Here is a 23,183-nt window from a genome sequence, read left to right as displayed (position 1 = left end):
GAAACTCAAAAAAACCTAAGAGCGGGTTTAGCGACTCATATGGATTAATTCTGTATGTGAAAAAGAAATGGGAGATAGTTTAGAATATTATTTTTTTATTGAATATGCTAAATTAATCATATTGCATGTAAATGAGAAAAGGAATGAGTCTAATCAACACCGCTGAATTAACAAATTTCACATAGAAACCTAGTAATTCCCAAGATCAATGGTAGCTACACAATCTTCTTTTGGCTATCCTGAAACTAATGTTTTTAAACATATCTCCCTTTTCTGAATTTTTCCTTCAATAGCATAATGTCATTATTTTAACTAGAGGCATTTTTAAACTAAATATATTTTTGAGCTGGTTCGACTTTTTACATCAGCACTAAATAATGGTCTATATCTACACCTTAAGAAGTATGATAGCTAAATCGAACATGTTAGCACTGTATGTTACATCCATAAACATGTAGTTCAACTATGAAGTCATGACACTATCCTTTAATAACCTGTTTTTTCTAAATTGATGTCATTATCATAACCGATGAGGTTTGATTTTTTTGCTGTGCTCATGGAGACGTTCTTTTAAACGAAAATCGTACATAGTCCACATTCAGTTTGGGCAAACCTGTTATAAAATCTCATTGACTGAAAACTGCTTCATACTAATCAGTCGATACCTCATTGGCTGCATACCGTTTAATACCAATATGTCAACCAATGAACGGCTCCAAATACTTTACAAACTATCAGAAAATGTGTATGCATCAAATCTATGTGAATTTAGTTAAAGGCCTATCCTATATGGTAAATCAATGATCGGAACACAGCTCAACACTGCGAATCAACAAGATAAACAGTCATAATTAAAATTTTACCGATGTGTGTAAAATGTTACATTGTGTTGATAAATATTGATATACGATACCACATCGTACTGCGCTAAATTCACACTGCGCGAGGGATGTATCAAAACGGGATAGCATGTATATTTCAGCTATATGTCATCCTAATTGGGATATATCAAAATATTATTATTACTATTGGTTGGACCATCTCATTGTAAATCACATAACAAAGGTTTATGTATCCTATGAATTAATTAATGCTGAGTAATTGGAATTAAAGTTGGAATATTCCATTTAATTTTAAGTATTGTTTGTCTTCTCATAATATATTAGGATGCAGCAGAGTGAAATTATTTAACTTTATACAATGTATCGTTATGTTTAGTAACGTCATTTAACACAAAATGACAGGTTTTCCATTTTAGAATTTTTAGTGAGTTATTGATTGGTTTTAGAAACTGATGTTGTTTGAGTTTAGTTAGGTGTTCGAATTTTAAGTCTTTGGAAATGTTTCCCTAATCAGTAGTGATAATAATAATAAAATTATGAAGACAGGGACATTACTTTCTGTCTATAAATAATAATTTTAGAAAATCGTGTACAAAATGTTTTCTATTCATAACAACAAACTGGTCATATTATTAAAATAATTTATTTCACAATTTTGTATATCATTAATACAACAAAATTAACATTATTTCCTCATATTTCTTTGTTACTTTGTCAATTTAATGATGTTAAATTTATGTCTTTTTTAAGCATTTATTTAAAATCAACATAATAAGTTATCAACTTTATACAATATAATAAAATCAGTTCTGAAATAAAATCACAGATGGCACAACAATATGAAACAATGTGATTTGTTTACTTACGAGGGTGGGTCAATAATTCCTTAGAAAAAAGCATTAAAACAGTTTTTATTTTTGTATTTTTTTTTTATTTCTCAACATAATCTACTTGGAGCTCAATACACTTGGTTAGACGTTTCTCAATTTTTTTTAAACCGTCAGAAAAATAAGTTTTCGGAAGGTCCTCAAAATAAGCATTTGTCCGATCGATGACTTCTTCATTTGAAAAAAAACGTTGTCCACTTAGCCATTTTTTTAAGTTTGGGAAAAGGAAAAAGTCACTGGGGGCTAAATCTGGCGAATACGGTGGGTGGTCGACCAATTCGAACTTCAATTCTTCAATTTTAGCCATTGATCGTAAACATGTGTGAACACGGGCATTGTCCTGATGAAAGAGGATTTTTTTCCTGTTTAAATGAGGCCGTTTTTCTTCAATTTTGTTTTTTAGCTGGTCCAATAAAGATGCATAATAATCCCTTGTTATTGTTTTTCCTTTTTCCAAATAGTCAACGAAAATAATTCCACGTGCATCCCAAAATACAGTAGCCATAACCTTACCAGCTGATTTTACGGTTTTCGCCTTCTTTGGACATGGTTCGCCTTTCGCAATCCACTGCTTTGACTGTTCTTTCGTCTCGGGAGTATAGTGGTGTATCCATGTTTCATCTACAGTCACAAAGCGACGAAAAAATTCATCCGGATTGCGTTGCATGAGCGACAACAGGGCTTTAGAGGCCACCACCCTATTGCGTTTATTGTCGACTGTGAGCAAACGCGGCACCCATCTTGCAGAAATTTTTTTCATGCCCAATTTGTCATGTAAAATAGAAATGACGCTACCTTTTGAGATCCCTGTAACCTCAATTATCTCACTCAACTTTAATCTTCGGTCACTTAACACCATATCGTGGATTTTATTGATCATTTCTGGTGTAGTCACCTCTACAGGACGTCCTGAGCGTGGTTCATCCTTTGTTGATGTACGACCACGTTTAAATTCATTTAACCAGTTATAAATAGTTGCAAGTGAAGGAGCAGATATGCCGTGAACTAAATCCAACTCATTTTTTATTTCCTTTGCTGTTAACCCTTTTATATTAAAATGTTTAATAACAGCTCTAAACTCAATTTTCTCCATTTTCCATTTTTCCATTTTCCACAAGCAAATTTTTTTTTAAATGTACGAGAAACACACAACAACTCGACCAATCTGATTGAAACTTCGCAGCATACTGAATCGGTAGTGCCGCTGCATGAAAACAAACCGCTTACAGTACTAGTCGCGCCAGCTGTCGGCTTTTCTAAGGACTTATTGACCCACCCTCGTACCATTTTTTGAGTAATAATTAATTTTTATTTAAGAATTATTTAGAATATAAGCAATTTTTTTTTTCTAAAAACTTTTCTGTACTGAATCATTTGTTTGTGATGAATTAGCGTAAGAAGTTGTTTTTTTTTTTGTTACTATTATATTATTATCAAATGAATGATGAAAAAACTTACTTGTATTGATTTTTAATAAAATGAGTCATTGAATAAAAGTGTTTTATTACTTTCACAAAGTCATTAATTACCTACCCAAACAATACTGAATATAGGATATGTATGAATTTAATCATACAATGAACTATGCATTACATAATATGAAGGGTAAGCGGAAAGAAAAATCATTCATTGACCACAAAAATCGCAAAATGAGTTAATGAAGCCATCTTGTGAAAAATTTTGTATCCTATTAGATGGCACACTTGGAAAAAAATTATATAAATCATTGTCCAAACACTGACAGAAAGAAAACATTGAAATTCAAAAGAAAGATCATCTTGACAAACATTTGACAAAAAATATTTATATTGTTTTTTCTTAAGGCCATGCATTAGTTGAGGCACGGTCTAAAAAGATCGTTGCTAGGCGATGTGCGGATTGCGGGTCGCGGGTGCAAAAGACGCCTGTCAAACGAAATATTATTTCTCATATAAATCCAACATACGTCCATTTTATGTTCTGTTTATTATTATATTAGTAACAATAATAATATATTCATTGACATGTTTTCTTTTTAAAGTAAATGGGTAACGTTTTTAATCATCTTTACACGATTTTAGAATTAATTGGCCCGTCGCCATCACGCAGCAAAGTGACGTATGTCTGACTCGACGTTCTCTCAATGAATGCGAAGCGAGTACAAAATTTCGTCGCGCGTACAGTTGAAAATTATTTGGCGTTTCACTGATGCGTCACCTTAATAACAAAACCATATACCTATATATTTAACTAGAGTGAATTATTGTAATTGCAATTAATATTAAATTGGCTTGTAAGATAACTTTTAAGTTAAGTTTAGTTAATAATATAACAACGAAGATATCACTTTATCTGTAAACTGAGTTAATGTGACAATGATTTTTCTTTCCGCTTACCTTTCATATTCATTCAATTTTAAATTTAATAAAATATACTTGTAGGAAAGTTCATAACTGACTCCAGATAATTGACCCATATTCGAGAATAGTACGCACTAATGAGACGTAGAGTGTAAATATTATGACATTTGGATTCTTGAATGGTTTATCTTGTTGTATGATGAACCCTAGAAGCTCACTAATTGTATGTAGAGCAGTAGGGGTGATGTGCGAGTAAAAATATGATGAAGAATCAAAAATTATGCCAAAATCTTTTCAGATTGACGTTTTAATGAGCTTTTTGATGTCATATTATTATATTTAATTGAGGATCTTGACCTAGAAAATTAATTCAAGTTTATTTTCTATTAAACTTTCATGAGAATAAAGATTTTGTTGTAAAATGTGACAATATAGCTATTTGCGAATTGGTGCAATTAATTAGATATCTGCAAAAAGTAAAAATTCAATTCTAAGCATGCAGACATACAAGGTGGGGGGTTTTTGGGTCCGGACTGCCCCTAAAAGCAGAAAAAATATAAATTATTTATGCAAATGGAATATTACTTCTTGTTCTTCGTCATGACTGAGGATCGTAACCCGGCTGATTTATCTATTGAACAGTCTTCTCAATGGTTTGGCCACCGGAAGACTTGTGGCACCAATGACATATTAAATGGACAACTCACTTCATACCGGCGCGCACGAGAAATTGTGCATGAAAGTCATTCACAGATGTATAGGTAGATGTCACGTGACCATATGACGTATCCATTTCCATTATGCGATACAAGCTTCGAGAATTTATAGTAATATAACCTTTATTGTAATGGCGTATTAGTGTCATGACTCATTGCGTTAGAAACAGATTCTCGGTTACTTACGACTTCTCGGAGATTAGACGTAAGTGAGCCCAGCGCATCACAGGCGACTGTCCAATGGTTTCTGTCATTCAATTGCATTGAATAAACATTATCTTAAAATGGCATTTTATAAATAATAAATAATACTAACACATGAAAAGTGATATCCCATCTTTCTTGGAGTGTTAAGTAGACTTTTTTTACAATTTTTAACTAGGCACATTAGCATTTTGTAACACAATAATAACGGTGGAGTCGAAACCTGACTGTCAGAAATTTTGTATGGGCAGACCCAGCGGTGTCGCCAGACCGCTTGCAAGCAGAATGTTCATTTGAGCGTAGGATACCGATATTAAAATATGAATTTCGCCATCCGGCAGACCCGACACAAAGTGAGTGTCATTTTATTTTCTAGATGCTTCGTCCATATTAATGTCATTGTGTGGCACTCATACATTAATGCAACTATCTAAGCATTCAAAGCTTGCTTTACACAGTTAAGCCACGCGCAATCGATAACTATATTGTGTGGATACGATAGCTCCCAATAACTCGTAGGTGAACGCCCTTAGATATACCTGCAGGCCAGGTGTTTATCACAAGACTCTAGACGCAGAGTATATATAGGGAATTACCTGAAAAAGTATGGTATTCCGTGGTTGAAGTGCGAGAATCGATCTGTTGCGTGTGGAGCAGAAATACATAGGTAATATAATGTTATAAACAGGGACAAAATCACAAACCAGCCGGGACTTCGGGATGACCAATATCATCAACAAATAAATAAATTAATATCACAGATTTCAGTTTATTTGAAAGATGTCAAAAAACACCTTCTTCCATAGAAATTAAAAGCGGGGCATGAATATATGAAAGCGGATTTAAAAAAAGATTCCTAAAATAGTAAAATTAGCTGAAAATCACTTCGGAGTTTATTTGTAGCAAACATCACATTTTTGTGTTCTAAGAGATTAAAATTAAACATCTTGCATTAGTGTTATAGCGCATGAACACGTGTATGAATGTACTGGCACCAATAGTGTGTAAATTAAATCATCACGATACTAACTATTTACACGTAAAAGTGCTGACTGTCTCGCCAATCTCTTTATTCAAGTGTAAGCAAGACGCATTGTTGTCATTTGGCTGTTTGTGAAAATTGCTAAACATTAAAATGCTCTGCGTGGTGTAATTCGTATTTTTTCCAGCAGATTTACGACTATCGTTTTAGTGCACAGGTGCAGATATGGCACAAATTCCAACTGTCGTGTGAAAATTCGGAAGCTGCTGAATCTTTTTGATCCATGCATGTAATCTTGCAACTCACGCGATAATACATGTTTACTAGTGCATTTTCTTGTTATGGCAGCGATAATACGTATTGTCAGCAGTACATATTTCAGGGTAAAATGGGGTATCTCAGAAGTAAAACAAGTTTTTTTAATACAATGAACGGTTTTTAGATGAATAATCACAAAAACATCGTGAACAACAGTAGGTATGTTATAAAATGTACCTATAGACCTATAAACTTATCTAAAGAATGGATGGGGGAGCCAATATGAGTCAATATAATATGATTGTATATAAACAGAATGCCTAGTTTTAGAGATAGCAATATATCGATACATCAGTTCAATAGGGGAACAACTCAAAATTTAAAGGTTTTGAGTTAAGAATGCCATTTGATGTAGAAAGGTCTTCTCTTTATAATTCAGCAAAAAAAATTATTAAAAATTTCTTCAATATGTCATAAAATCGAATAATCCTTTCCAAGATTAATCAGTAATTCCATTATGTAATCAAATTTATTTATTAATTCGTTATTAAAATGTACAATTTCATTGTGCATTGATGAATTCCACTAAATCAAATACAAAAAAACATACACTTTCATCGAAATCAAGGCTTTAAAATTAAAATAAGAATTACTGCAAAAAATTCAAACGCCATTATCTCGGAACAAGGTTCAATGAGTTGTTCCCCTATTGAACTGGTGTATCGAATAATTGAATTCTTTATTTTTATCAATACAAGTTGAATATGACATTCAAATGACGTTTTCAAAATGGCGTCCATACGGTAGTTCGTAGTTCCATTTTTGACCGTTCTTTAGATAAGTTTGTAGGACTGTACATGATAACTAAATGCCAGAATAGACCACTATCTTTAATATTGTGTTGATGGACGGATTTTTATGTTTACCTACCAATTATAATTCAACCAGACGTTTTAGAATTATCATCAAAGTGGTATAAAACAAGAACTTCATATTATTATACTTATGTACTTTAAATACGAATTCGTTGGTTATGACAAAAAAATCACCAATAGCGAAAATAATATTAAATATGTCAGTCCCTACATATTGTATTCGAAAACATTATGCATTATTTTGTTATCTAAAGCAAGTAAATACATTGAATATGTTGGAAGTCTGCCAGTAGCTAGTAGTTTTTTTTATGAGATGATTATTACTGTAACAGGTTGAAAAGTTATGTTGACAAAATAATAGCTACAATAAGTATGTAGCAGTAATTCGAATTGGCGAAATTTAATATTTATTTATCACTACCTATATAAAGAGTTTAAATCCCTCTTTCATTCCGACAACTAAAAAAAGTAATTGCATATCTTGGGAATGATTTTCGAAGACATAGGTATTTAATTCGAATCGCGCGCTTCTCAATTTTCATGTTTTTGTCACTAGTGCAGTGGTGTCACTAGTAGAATCGAGCTCTATGGGCGACCGAAAGAACTATAAATTTATTCACTTCACTTTGTCTCTGGTATCGTGGACGACCGACGAAAACGAGCTGTCAAATGCCTGTCGCGCTTCGGGCGACCGTTCGTATCTCGAGCGATAAAGTGTATCATACTAAAATGGTAGTGAAATAAGTGTTTTTGAAATACAAAGTGTCAAACAGTGACAGTTAATTCAGTGACCGGTGCCTCGGTGCTATTTAAAAATGACGGAAAAGGTGAAATCAGAGAAAATGAGCAAGCCCGTGCCGATGAAACTTTTCGCCGCCTGGGAAGTGGACAGGACACCGTCAAATTGCGTCCCAAGGTAATGTAATCGCTAAATCGTCTCATCCGCGCTTTTCTCCATCTGTCAGGGCTGTGATTTATTCGAGTTCGTGTTACAAATCTGTTTAAACAGCAGACAATGTCAGTTCGTTGACACTATAAGGCGTCACCCCTGTGACAAATCACCGCCAGGGATATGTCTTAATTGCGCAACAATGTTTGTATACAGACGAATCTGGCGGATGCCATTCATAAATTAACAGTGTACTCGATTGATAAACCGATCAATTTTGGTTACCGAACGTCGGTATTTCTTATAATCAAATTCATACCACGCAGAAGGTCACGGGGATATGTTTGACGGGGACTACATTATCTTTTTGTCCTAACGAATTCAGAACATTGTTTACCCAGATAAAAATAGATCATGTTTTTGTTTTTGAATATTCTTATCAATCGTTTTGATTACATTCTAAATTAGTGTCAGTTTATTTCGGAATGTTTATAAATGTTCAGCTTGTAAAAATTTCCACTCCTGTCACTCACTCCTGAAATTTCGATATCTACTGTTTTTATTCGAATTACGAACAATAGTAAAATAATATTGGTGCCTTTTGTTATTTTTTCTGCAATCATTCTATTTTCAAATGTGTTGTCTATGGCGGAATTATTATAATCATCATTTCTGACAAAATTCCAAGAAAATGATACCCGGATAAATTGATAAAGACTTAAGTACCTACTTGGTATTTAAATAGGCATAAATTCGATGGTATTCATGGGAATATGAAGAAAGAAAGAAGAAAATAATGCATGTGTATAAATAATAACATAAAATAAAAGACATGAAACACCAAGGTGTAGGGCACTTAATCACTAATCAGTCAACAAAAATAACCACCGCAAATATCAATTTAGTATTTATTAGTGACAATATAGGTATTGAATTTCAACGATAAGGCCTCACAGCTCGTTGGACGGCATGACAACCCCTGGGGAACTCACATCAATGCTCAGAAGTAGGGTTGCCAATCATCCCGGATTGTAAGTTCCTATCCAGGATCCCGATTGGATCATATCCGGGATACATAATGTCCCTGAATTTTAGATAAAGTCATCGAGCACCCCACTCTTTATAAGAGTCCATATTATCGCAGACAACATTGCAAAGTTTGCATATGTTCTAAACTAAACTAAATGTAAACTCAATTGTGATTGTTAAAAAAACCCCCAACACAGACCTGATCCAAACACACTATTTATTATCTGGAATAAACGAATCAACTTTCTAAGACATGTATTAATTATTTTGTTGTCTGGCAAGATTGAGATAATATAAATTGGGCATAAAAATTATATTATATGTACGTCTAAAATATCTGGTTTCACATATATTTTTGCACATAAAAGTATGTATGATTATGTGATTGTCGGTTTCTTTTGAATGGAGAATAATGCGAAATTATAAAATTTAAACATCTGTTGGGTAAGGGGGGTTACGTGTCCCGGATCTATCTGAAAAATCTTTGCCAACCCTACTCAAGAAGCAGGTGTCCAGAATATTTATTTGTTTAGGCATCGTGTAGGACTGTAGGTACTAACTGTCGGGCCTTTTCTAAATTCATGATTAGTAAACATGGGACAAGAGGTAGCACGTATAATTGCAATCATTTAATCCGTGTTGAAAATTCACTGACTTGGTATCGAAGTAGAATGACGTGTAGGTATTTGAATTTGGATACAGACCATGGGTATTGGTAATGTTCACCCCTTCCTCTATGTTTTTTCACAACCTGAATAGGTTTACAATCAATCCTGTTTTTATATACATATATGTTAAATTACATCTACATACCTAGTACGCTTTTGAAGTTCAAATTATTTTCCTCAAATTAAAGCGGAAATGGTTATTTGCCCTTTACCGGACAATCGATCAGTATGATCATTTACTTACAAGATAATAGGTATCAATATGCGGTGAAATAGTTAATAATTAATGGTCAATATTTGCTTTTTTCTACCTTGTCACATTATCTGTGGTGGAAATAAATATCATTATTTCAACAGCTTTAATAAATATATAGCTAGAGCTAGGTATAATATCAGGTAAATAGAATTGATAATAATACAATTAATATCTAAGTGTCATTGTACCTACACTCATTGACATACCTGCTTAGTTTTATTCGAAACGTCAATAATAATTAATAAGTGATACTACAAAAATAATATCGTGCTTTCAGATAATTCTTGTTTAAATAGGCACATATTTATTTCATAGACGCGTAAACAATAATTAATATGCCATATATTGCAGTGGCGAAGGGTGGAGGTAAGCTGTTAAGATTCGATATAAATAGTGCATACTAAACTTTGCCAGTCAAACCTTTTTGAATGGTAGGGTAGGTACACGGCAAAAACAGGCACATCGACAAAATGATAATTGTGCAGGAGAGCAAAAAGAAGAATGAAATCGTTATAGGTTGGAAAATGGATTTAATATTAAGTAAAAGAATTTATAATATATTGATTTTGAAATATAATAAAAGTGAAAAAAGCAATAAAAACATATGCTACGCTTTTCTGCAGTTTTATACACAATGAGCTGATTGTTGCCCTGACTACTCTTTCTTCTCCCTTCATTTATGAAGCAAAGAAATCGTTTTTGGTAGTTTTAATGATACCATTCCTGAGCACTTCCCCCGTTGAACAAATTGGCATTTCGATATCAAAAATGAAAAAATGCGATGAGCCTGTTTTTGCCGTGTACTCTCCATTTGTTTTCATTGAACTAAGCGATGGTGCCCACAGAACGCGTCGGGCGCCGCACTCACGCAAAATTTCTACAAGTGGCGCATAAATCATTGAAAATACAACGTAATCAAATACGCCAGCGCCCACTGGATATGGCGACGCATTATACGCGCGCGCCGCATGAATCATCGTTTTTTCGCGAATCACCGCTTCTCGGCGATACGAATGAAAGAAAATACAATGAGTCCATTCATTGAACACAGCGAGCAAAAACATGCTGCGCAAGGCATCGTCGATCGACGGGCGGAAAGCAATTATTTAATTACAGAGAAGTCATTGTTTTATTTTATTGCGTGTTCAGTTTATCGCTGGTTGAATAATGTCATCGTAAATTTTAATTACAAGCCCCGAAATAATATAATATTTTTATTGCTTTGTTATGAGAGGCGCTGTAATAATATTTATTTTGTGGTGCTTGGGCCGCTTATAACATAGGTGAAGGGTAATGCGCGGGAAGAGACGTGTGATTATGGTTATGAATAAACACTGCATTCGCCGACTTCGCGCGCCCGACGCGTCTGTGGGCACCATCGCTAAGAGGGCTCGCACATCAGAACTCGCCGCATGCGTCTTACGAGGAATTCGTTGATGTGACGTCATCGTAAACCAAGAAACAAACGTTATCAAATGGAGCTTCGCAGATTGGCCGATGCAACTGCAACGCTGCGACGCTCCTGCATGCGACGAGTTGCGTTTGCTAGAGTCTGCATGTCGATATCGACAAATGTCGATATCGACAAATGTCGACTCCGCGCATGCGCACAGCCACACAATCGGCCATTTCTGTCTCTGTCTACACTGTCATTGCTCACTCATCGCTGGTCACCGCGTTTGACGTTTTTTCATACAATCAACACAATAAAAATGGCAGACGAGAGACTTCTCCTTAAATGTCTCCGGTACCAATACATAATAATCGCTGTTTCCGCGTCTGATGACATATTTGCGCAATGGCGTCGTCTAGCTAGAGTATATTTTGATGTTTCGGGAGATTACGCGCGAATGCGGCGAATGTCGATGTCGCTAGAGATGTGCGAGGTTGTATCATGCAACACTGACCGACGGGTCTAGGAAGTTTTGATGTATGGCCGTCAGGCACACAAGGCGAGTTGTGATGTGCGAGCCGGCTAAGAGTACAATAATGTGTAGATGGTGTTTGTTAATTTTTTTAAAGTCAATTAAACCCTGCCTCCAAGTCATCGTAGATAATACTCAAAAAATATTGGTGTGTCTATAAAATATCTAAAGGTATGCCATTAAACTAGGTATACATAATTAAACACCATCTGTAATATGTAGGTACAATTCAACGAAAACAAATAATTACTTATCACTAAAAAAGTGTACACTATTTTTGTCGGATAAACTATTATGGTTTGGTTTGGCAGGGTTTAATTAAAATTTAAAAACTAATCAGTACCATCTGGAAATTGTATTCTTACTTCAATGAAAACAAATAAGTATGACTGACAAAATATAACGTGCACCATTTATGTCGAATCGTAATGGTCTACCTCCAACCCTCGCCACTGATATCTTGTAATATATCTATCTAATTTCTGTGTTCAAGTTATGATACGTACGTACTTACTTATCCAATGTAAATAAATGCAACGATACATTTTATAATACCTTATAATTATTTCTATAGTTTGGATTGTCCAAACGAAAAACGCGCAAAAATTTGTTAAGTAAATGGCTGAGTTGACACGGATTCCCAAACCCTTTACAAGTCGCTACTCAGGGGCGGATTTAATCATTTGGGAACATACACGCTTGCAACAATTGGGTGTCCCCATAGAAAAAAACACAGAAAACCATTTAAATGCCTTGATTAGTATTAGTCGTACTACCAATTCATACACAATACAAACGTTTTGGAATCTTCAATAATAATGTAAAAAGTTTATATTACTTGACGTCATTGTAATTCAAAATGTGAGCATTCCCGTGTGATGCCGCGGGCTCCAGACAATCTTCAATGCATTAATTACTAATGATAGATTCGTACCCTGCGGTGGCTGTTTTCTTCCGAGTGACAACAAAATTTATACTGCTCTTCCCTTATCGTTAAGGTGACCATTCGTCCTTTATTTTAACGCTGTGCCATAAGATTTATATTTCTTTCAAAAACCCACTCGTCTTTTATTTCAAAATCCGTACTTAATTGCGATGAACTACTTACTGCACGAGTTCAGAAAACCTGAAAGGAGTCGTCTCGAATCCTATTTTGAGAGGAACATGGTCAATTGGCTGTTTTAAGAACATACATTTTATGGATGCTCTGAAAAAATTGAGTACCTAAGCGCGCCTTGAAACGAAATAGTTTGAAAGCGACTGCTTTACATAATATAGTCAAAACTCTTTGGAGAAGTCACAATATGTACATACCTACATAATAATATAGAACTAAAATCGAAATCGTATTGTTCAGTCGCCGTAAAAATGACTGACCCATATAATCTTATCCATTCCGCTTTCTGCCTCGCCAAGCTATTTAAATTCGCATCTCAGAAGGAGGGAGAATATCTCATCATGAACATCATAATGTAATATACTTTTTATCGCAATGTTTCCGAGAAATAAACGCGATTCTGCCTTAACTTTGTCAGCATAAAATTATTCAAATCGAACGGCTGAGTAGGCACTCTTTGTTTCTGGACTGTGTGATTCACTACAGACTACAGCCACACCATCGTCACCATGATTCATTACTAGTCATATGGTGAAGGCTTGGGAAGGTCATTATTTTTCACTGTCGACTCGGTCGCATCTCGATTCATAATTTTATTTATATTTGTATTATATCAGACAAGTCCAACATGCCTATTATAGAACATACCTATATAGTTTTGAAAACACTTCTGAGAAAATATATTTTTATAACCAATAAAAAAAATCTTTTTGATAAAAGTAAGACACCCCACCCCGCAGGGATCGAATCTGCATCTCTCGGGTATCGAGCCCACGCACGTAGAATACTATGCTAAAGGAGTCATACTTAATTGCGATTAATTTTAACTAATGGCTTTTAATAGTCACTGAAGCGCTTTCCAAATTGAGCTACTGTTGGCGATCGGCATTTTGTATTTTAAATCGAAGTAGGTATTAATTACTTAAATTACTAACCGATGTCACGGATCACTCAAAGATTTTTTGTTGTAACTTAATAAAAAGAATGTTACATTCTTAAATCTTGTGAATTATTTGTTGAATAAAAAAATCATTAATGAATGCCGATTATATTATAACCATGTGTACCTACCTATATTCTGGCATTTTTTTATTCGCTAGTATCTGAACGCATCGCAGTGCCTTCGTGATGAATGTGCTAACGCACGCAGCTCTTTTCCTCATTCAAATATTATAATATTATAAACATCACGAGCAATAATTAGCACTACGATCTGAATTCACAGTTTCGTATCACGGCCTGACTAGTGGGTCTTGGTACAGGTGCATTTACCCCATTTGCGGTGAAAATAACCGCAGACGCAATACGTTAGAACGATAACACTATAATCTGTCATGGGTGCATGGTTAATGGTCACACAACAGTCATTAATACGGCCGATTAAAATGTATCGTTTGCATTTAATAAACCCTACGAATATAGCTGTTGGTATACTGGTTATTTTCTAACGGTTTCTACTATTTTTTATTTTATTTTTCTGAACCGGTCTGAATAGTAAACAAATAGGCATTAACCCATGTGCGATTGACCGCTTTTTTGTACGTATCTACCTCTTTGTACGCTATCAACCAAATTTGTCACATGTCATTCATTTTTTGTACTTTCCTATTATGTATGTCAAATTTAATGAACCAAGCTTCTCTATGATTGAATATGTATCGCTGGATCATACCAATATTACAACGGCAAAGAGTGCCTGTTGGACATAGTTAAGCGAAGGGTAACCGAAAATAGAGTAGGTTATTACGGCAAGAAGTAAAATTTTATTTCATATTCAGTATTTTACTGATACTGATAAACATATTAATGAGTAAATTACGTACGTGCGTATTTTTCACTTACATATGTTTACATTAAATAATGTACCTTCTTCTTTTATGGCACTACAACCCTTGCCTGGTCTTGGCCTCCTTCAAATATTTCCTCCATTCTGGACGATCCAGCGCCTAAACTCTTCAATTTCTTTGGCCGAGCATTCATCTCGTGTGGCGCAGTCCACCCATCTGAGTTTCGACCGTCTATAAATCTTATCTTGCCCTCTGAGTTGCGTACATAGCCCACCTTGCTGGTATCTCCTCCAGCATTCTATAATGTACGTGACCGATCCAGCGCAACGTGAGAAGTAATAAATTATATAATTAGGTAAGTACTCAGTACCTATATTTTTAGACATTTATCTTTCATTTTAAATATTTGAACTGAATAAATCTTATAAATTATCAAAGTCAACAATAATGTAACCGAGATTCGAGCCAAACGTTTCTATCAGATGAATAATGACGCCTTCATTGTCATACATTTTTTTACTCGCTCAACATTTAACATTCATTATCAAACGGCATACCTACTTATTGGCATACTTTTTTTTTACACAGTGATGTTGTGATTAGGTATATCGTTGACCATGCATAAAATACCTACCGGCATATCTTGTCCACGAATCGGAAAAGTTGTCTATAACGATTTACCGTACAGTAAGTAATTTGTTTAAAATTATTTATCAAAACTTATGAACGAACTCGGAAACAATAAATTATTACCAAAGCTTGACCATCAGTGTACCGTCGCTAACAAGCGGGACTTCTATTGCATATTATTATTATGAGAAACTACGAGGGTGGGTCAATAATTCCTTAGAAAAAAGCATTAAAACAGTTTTTATTTTTGTATTTTTTTTTTATTTCTTAACATAATCTCCTTGGAGCTCAATACACTTGGTTAGACGTTTCTCAATTTTTTTTAAACCGTCAGAAAAATAAGTTTTCGGAAGGTCCTCAAAATAAGCATTTGTCCGATCGATGACTTCTTCATTTGCAAAAAAACCTTGTCCACTTAGCCATTTTTTTAAGTTTGGGAAAAGGAAAAAGTCACTGGGGGCTAAATCTGGCGAATACGGTGGGTGGTCGACCAATTCGAACTTCAATTCTTCAATTTTAGCCATTGATGGTAAACATGTGTGAACACGGGCATTGTTCTGATGAAAGAGGATTTTTTTCCTGTTTAAATGAGGCCATTTTTCTTCAATTTCGTTTTTTAGCTGGTCCAATAAAGATGCATAATAATCCCCTGTTATTGTTTTTCCTTTTTCCAAATAGTCAACGAAAATAATTTCACGTGCATCTCGAAATACAGTAGCCATAACCTTACTAGCTGATTTTACGGTTTTCGCCTTCTTTGGACATGGTTTGTCTTCGCAATCCACTGCTTTGACTGTTCTTTCGTCTCGGGAGTATAGTGGTGTATCCATGTTTCATCTACAGTCACAAAGCGACGAAAAAATTCATCCGGATTGCGTTGCATGAGCGACAACAGGGCTTTAGAGGCCACCACCCTATTGCGTTTATTGTCGACTGTGAGCAAACGCGGCACCCATCTTGCAGAAATATTTTTCATGCCCAATTTGTCATGTAAAATAGAAATGACGCTACCTTTTGAGATCCCTGTAACCTCAATTATCTCACTCAACTTTAATCTTCGGTCACTTAACACCATATCGTGGATTTTATTGATCATATCTGGTGTAGTCACCTCTACAGGACGTCCTGAGCGTGGTTCATCCTTTGTTGATGTACGACCACGTTTAAATTCATTTAACCAGTTATAAATAGTTGCAAGTGAAGGAGCAGATATGCCGTGAACTAAATCCAACTCATTTTTTATTTCCTTTGCTGTTAACCCTTTTATATTAAAATGTTTAATAACAGCTCTAAACTCAATTTTCTCCATTTTCCATTTTTCCATTTTCCACAAGCTTTTTTTTTTAAATGTACGAAAAACACACAACAACCCGACCAATCTGATTGAAACTTCGCAGCATACTGAATCGGTAGTGCCGCTGCATGAAAACAAACCGCTTACAGTACTAGTCGCGCCACTTGTCGGCTTTTCTAAGGACTTATTGACCCACCCTCGTATCTAGTTCTGAATACATAATAAAACCGAATAGCTCCGAACTGACATCGTGTCATGTCTACTGAAATTTCTGTGGACATTTAAGTTATATTTTGATTATAAATTATTTTTTTTCGAATAAACTGATAGCTTTTTGCAGGAAAATTTGTTGCGAGGTTATAACATTTTTAAACCCTTTAAAAATAGTTAAATTTCCTTTATTTTTGAAAATTTTGTTTATGTTAGTAGTACCTACTTACCGTTAACCTCCATTCAATAGAAACTCTGCGCCAGTTGTATTTATTTACTTGATGATAGACCCTGATTCTGTTTCACTTTGTTTGACTTATTTTTTTTATTATCTCGTTAGATGAAATGGCTGAAGACATCAAGTTTCATGGCCTTTGTTTTAGCCAAAGTGCACGCGTTGACAATGTATTGCGCGACCACTTAGGTACTGCAAATACCTATGCATTTACTTCCCAAAACAATGGACAAAACCTCTCATTTCGTGACACTTTTGAACAGATTGCAGCATGAAGCGGTGGGCTAATACCCGAATTATATACGAGTTAGGCAGAATTTCTGTCTTTTTCAACTCTTGTTGGCACATCATCTTTATTGTACAATTATTATATTGACATTAATACCAGTAATATCCTTTCCAGACTAGAAAATCCAACTTATCTGATTATTATTGTGTCACACCAGCTATGAACACATCATTATCTTATCATAAAGGGTACCTGTCAATCATAATATTATTTTGAATTAGTAGTCACTTACTTTTTTATTGGCGCCGTTACTGACTTTGCACCCATTTTTTACGGAAATGTATTTGGTACAATTTGAATCTTATTTTTTATACAGCAATAGTAGGTACACGACCACAGAACAGATTAATAAATATAATTCAGATAGGCTATACCCCAATCCACTACGTTTTTGAAGCAGGGTTTTGAATCTGTGAGTGTCCTACAAAAAATGAAACACACATTATAAACGTGCAATAGTGTGTGATGCAACCTTCAAATGCACCAATATTGAATGAGCGTCAGTGCATAAACCTAAAGCAGTTGTCAGAACGAAGCACAAACGCATTCTTGACACGTGTTTTAAGTTTATCCCATATTTTTAATGAACATTTTTTTCATTCAACGAATAATTCACAAGATTTAAGAATGTAACATTCTAATTATTGAACATTGAATAGTAACTCAATTTGGAAAGCGCTTCAGAGAGTAGTGAGAGCCATTAGTTAAAATTTGTCACAATTATAGCATAGTGGTCTATGTGCGTGGGCGCGAAACCCGAGAGATGCATGTTCGATTCCTGCTGGGTGACTTAGTTTTTTCAAAAAATATTTTTTCTATTGGTTATATGAAATATATTTTCCTAGAAGTGTTTTCAAAATTATGTATGTTTTATCCCATATTCTTCAACACTCTAGATCAGTTGCCTGTTACTCCACACCCGTTGGGTATTTCAGTTCCCATTAAATCTGTGTTCGAAATACGGAAATTAAAGGTAAACGGATAATATACAGAATTAGACAAAGAGAGGACCATGCAGCCTCTTATCACGCTGAGAGCGAAGAGGTGACGGTTGAATTATTCGATTGTTTTTAATTTTGGGAATAAGTAATTTGGTTAAATAACCAGAGGGACCTAGTTTAACATCACTAACTGCCCAGTAAACTGCTGTTGACGCCTAATCGAATGATATATTCGGAGGTACTTTGGTATATTGATTTTTATTATCACTCAATCGGCTCCCAGCGACCGGAATCAACAATGATAATTTATTGATAGCAGAATGGTAATTTGTCATCGTTTAATATTTGAGACCCCGAACACGATAAGGCAACATCAATAAGGATGAAACCATTCGGTAGCCATACGTTGATTGGAAATTAATGTATTCATTTGAATAACCGTTCACGTAGATACGTCATATCCGGTTGGTTAAATATTATTTTAAGTTGAGAAGACCTTATAGTAAAACAACAAACCTACGTACTAGATATAACATGCATTACATGATTGGGTACTTGAATAGTGCTTTTATTTGGTGTTTTTTCACTCACTCACTCACCGAGAGAACCCCTTGTAGATTGCGCTACCTAGATATAACTTTCTTTCAGTGTTGTCTCTGCGAAAGGTTCAGGAGACCTTCAGGATAACATGCCGGTAGGTAAGGTAGATTAATATTTCCGCCATTGTTGTCCAAAACCCCCACCAAACAAACCCACGTCCATATTGCTTCCGGGCACCCATAATTCAGTACCGTATCGACAGTGGAACCAATATTCAATTCATAAACTCGTCAAAACCAATAATCACAAATATAAAAGGTGACCGAGCGCCTGGGCAGACCGTGCACTCAGTCACGGGTGACATAACCATGACGAGGCACTTTCTCTGCTCATCATCAACGCGGTTAGTGCCCGGAGTTCCCAAGTCCATCATATATCTCCGAGCAACCCATCAAACATACATTCCATTTAAATTTTCGCCAATTAGGCTGAAAGATAAATATCTTAATATCTCAAACTAAGCTTGTAGCTCCGAAAAATGGCGCCACTTTTCTTTAAGTCGGTATATATGCGAGTTATGCGACACATCTAAACATATGCAATTGGGGTGTTTGTGTGTAAGAGACATCCAAAAAACTACAAACGACTAGCGCAACGCGGCGTGAAAAGGTACATGCTGGGCATAACCCGGAAAAACTAAATATGTAAGCTAAATAAGAGTACATGTTGTGATAGAGGTCGCTTTGGTTAATGCCACTATTACCAGCGTTGACTGAAACAGGTTCTCTACTCGCTGATCACCGGTCCTATCACGGACAGTTTCAGCGAGGATGTTCGCCATTCGCCCGATCTTCTATTGAGTTTAAACATCTTTCCACGCTAACACGGAGCATGAGGCTGCAACATATCAACAAATTTAATATCTAAGACTTCTAAGATATACCTTTTCTCAACACAACACAATTCTCTCTCTTTAACAGCACTCAAGCCAACTGCTATATTTATTTGAGTCTTTGTCCCCCCCCCCCCCCCCCCCCCCAAAGAAACTGTGGTTGGTACGCTGCAACTGCTGCGGTTTCGAAGTTCAAATGAAAGATTTGAATTTCAAAGAGCTATTAACTTAGATTGTTTGACCTGTGCTATTTCTTGATATTCGACACCAACCAACTTCATCGATCGGTTTCTTTTGTTTCTATGTAAAAACATAGCGGATTGGAAATTTTGAATCTATGTAAACAAGAAATTTGTATTGAAATGTATATGTCTTTGATTTAGAAATAGTTGCCTTTTGGTCAACGTTTTTACTATTCCCATGATACATAAGCGCAATATATAGTTTGTTTTTAATATGTGTGTTTATTTCGTTATAACTCAAAAACTGTTCGACCAACATTAATGAAACTTTCACAGTTTTAAACTGTGTACATTGCTGGTACCTAGGTGCCACTTTTATGTTTACGATAAAGACGTTAAGGTGACGCATCAGTGAAACGCCAAATAATTTTTAACTGTAGGCGCGACGAAATTTTGGACTCGATCGCATTCACTGAGAGAATGTCGAGTCAGGAACACGTCACTTTGCTGCGTGATGGCGACGGGCCAATTAATTCTAAAATCGTGTAAAGATGACTAAAAACGTTACCCATTTACTTTAAAAAGAAAACATGTCAATGAATATATTATTATTGTTACTAATAGAACAATAAATAAACAGAACATAAAATGGACGTATGTTGGATTTATATGACAAATAATATTTCGTTTGACAGGCGTCATTTGCACCCGCGACCCGCAATCCGCACATCGCCTAGCAACGATCTTTTTAGACCGTGCCTCAACTAATGTACGGCCTTAAGTAGATACACTATAAAAATTCTCGAATAATGCACTCGTAATAATTTGGCTATCTCATTAATTTGAAAAAATTACATTCAAATCAAATTAGTCTAATCCTTTATTATGTATAATATAATATATGTCTATTGTTTTATCTCCGCTATCCAAGAAGTGGTCAATTGGTAGTATTTACCAATACAATTAGAATAAGACAATCTTTTTGGAGTCATTAGGTACAATAGTTACTTATTTTCCGGTTCATTAATTTTAATTTGTTAAACGAGTGTCGTAGCAACTTTTAAATTTGATAATAGGTACATTTGAACCGTGTGGTGCAAAAGGTGGTGGCGCTCAAAAGGAAAACGGTTTCACCGGGTGACCTAAAAATTCACAATGCTTATGGAAACGATGCGGCAGGCTACAGTAGCTCTCAACTTTTGTCTGCGCATTACCCATCTATCTATCTATGTGATTCTTTGTTCGTGGAAAAAAAACTACAGAGCATCACCATTGATTTTTTTAATTGAATACGTTTGCTGTTTGGCGTATTGTAGGTACGCGTACAATTCATTGAAACTAGATTGTCGTATCTCATTACCACCATTATGTTACTACGGATTATTGAATTGCAATTAATTGAAGTCGTGAGAACTCTCTTTACGACAACAACTTTATTTAACTATTTTTTATTCAACGAATAATTCACAAGATTTAAGAATGTAACATTGTTTTTATTGATTTACGGATACAACAAAAAATCTTTGAGTGATCCGTGACGTCGGTTAGCAACTAAAGTAATTAATACCTACTTTGATTTAAATACAAAAGCCGATTGACAGTAGTAACTCAATTTGGAAAGCGCTTCAGACCTATTGTAAGAGCCATTAGTTAAATTCTGTCGCAATTAGATAGGATACCTATAGCATTGTGGTCGATGTGCGTGGGCGCGAATCCCGAGAGACGCAGTTCGATCCTGCTGGGTGTCGTATTTTTTTTCAAAAAAGATTTTTTCTATTCCTTCTATATTTTGTCAAAATTTTGCATATACAACTTTATTTAATTTTTCTGAGATTTAATGGTTGGGTTAAGTCGAGTCGACTTGCCGTTTTTAGGATGTCGTCAACTTGTATGTGTTGTATATAGTATTTTTCTTTGCTCATGGTAAAAAAAATACAGAGCATCAACCATTGATTGCTTTAATTAAATTAATACGTTTACTGTTTGGCGTATTGTAGGTATGCTTTCAAGTATATTATATCTTGTAGAATACGCGTACAGTTCTCAGATACTAGAGTGCTGTATCTGATTACCGCCATTATGCTACAATTAATTGCCGTTTTTAGGATGTTGTCAACTTGTGTGTGTACAGTCTTTTAGCAAACAAACCGGCGAACCTGCAGTGCCTGTTACCGGATTAGAACACGGCCAATCGCATTTTTTGCATTTCGAAAGCGCCGGAGTGTCCTAATCATAATAGTAAAATAAATTATCAGCAAGTTGGTATTCTAAAACTATCGATTAGTCGCCGGACGTTGCACAGTTTGGGAGAGTGCGGTGATTTTTTTTTTATTGTTCGGAGAGCGAAAAGTGAAAACGAAATCGAGCTGCGCATTTGCAATTTTAATTATCTGTGTCACATGGCATCGCGGCAACCGGTGCTCTATTGCTGTCAAATCAAATGGAATATGCGGGTTTTTAATAATGTATTCGATTGTGATTTTTAAGTACCTGATGGGCGGGTAAATATTCGATTAGGAGTCAATGGACCCACGTATCGATTATCGTTCGTAGACAATACGTCGATGTCAATCGCATTAAACCGGTAAACAGACAAAAGAAAATTCAGATGACCCTAAATTATTATAAAAGTATGTATGTAGTACGTAATTCATTTAAAAATTATCATAAAAAAAAATATTTGCTTAAGTAATATGGTGCCTACCTAAGTTCGTCCATTGTTAAAAATATGTTTTGGATCAGAATCGTAACAATCATTTTTGGAATCGAATGGGCAAAGAAAAGTAAATGTCACAATTTACAATTAAATACGACATACGTAGGTAAGTACTTTTAATTTGACATCGTTTTGGCTGTACTTCCTACCTATTCAGTGCATTTTCAACCGTGTATATAATATTACTAAGTCAATAACCGAGGGTACTCGATGGAATTTAAATTCTGATTGATTTGAGTGTTCTATTATTCCATTTGAGTCGTTGTCTTGCGATCCGGGTTTCACCATCTTCGGATGCGCACTCATTTGTTGTCAGTGTGCATTTAATTCCGGGTCTAATTCCTGGCAACATGTCGCGCGACAACCTCGTTAAATTTTACGATAAGTATGATAATTATCGTAAAATTTCTTAAGCAATTATGATAATTATCGTAAAATTTAACGAGGTTGTCGCGCGACTTGTTGCCAGTGTGGACCCGG

General features: G+C 35.2%; 1 protein-coding gene across 2 annotated transcripts in view; it reads left to right on the top strand.

Moving 5' to 3' along the window:
- The first annotated feature begins 7,719 nt into the window (after positions 1–7,719).
- KrT95D (phosphofurin acidic cluster sorting protein KrT95D) overlaps positions 7,720–23,183 on the top strand; it is a 145,200-nt gene continuing 129,736 nt past the window's right edge. The window contains exon 1 of one of the 2 annotated variants that reach the window (XM_085947850.1): positions 7,720–8,019. In XM_085947850.1, the coding sequence (XP_085803976.1) occupies positions 7,919–8,019 (101 nt within the window). In that variant the 5' untranslated portion in view covers positions 7,720–7,918. The remainder of the gene's footprint in view (positions 8,020–23,183) is intronic. The other variant, XM_085947851.1, reaches the window with a different exon arrangement.

Source organism: Rhyacophila brunnea, unplaced genomic scaffold, assembly GCF_057557595.1.
Source record: "Rhyacophila brunnea isolate RB1 unplaced genomic scaffold, BYU_Rbru_1.0 scaffold_20, whole genome shotgun sequence".
Classification (NCBI taxonomy): Eukaryota; Metazoa; Arthropoda; class Insecta; order Trichoptera; family Rhyacophilidae; genus Rhyacophila; species Rhyacophila brunnea.
The sequence above is the reverse complement of the archived record's forward strand: the minus strand, read 5'-3'. Positions and strand labels throughout refer to the sequence as shown.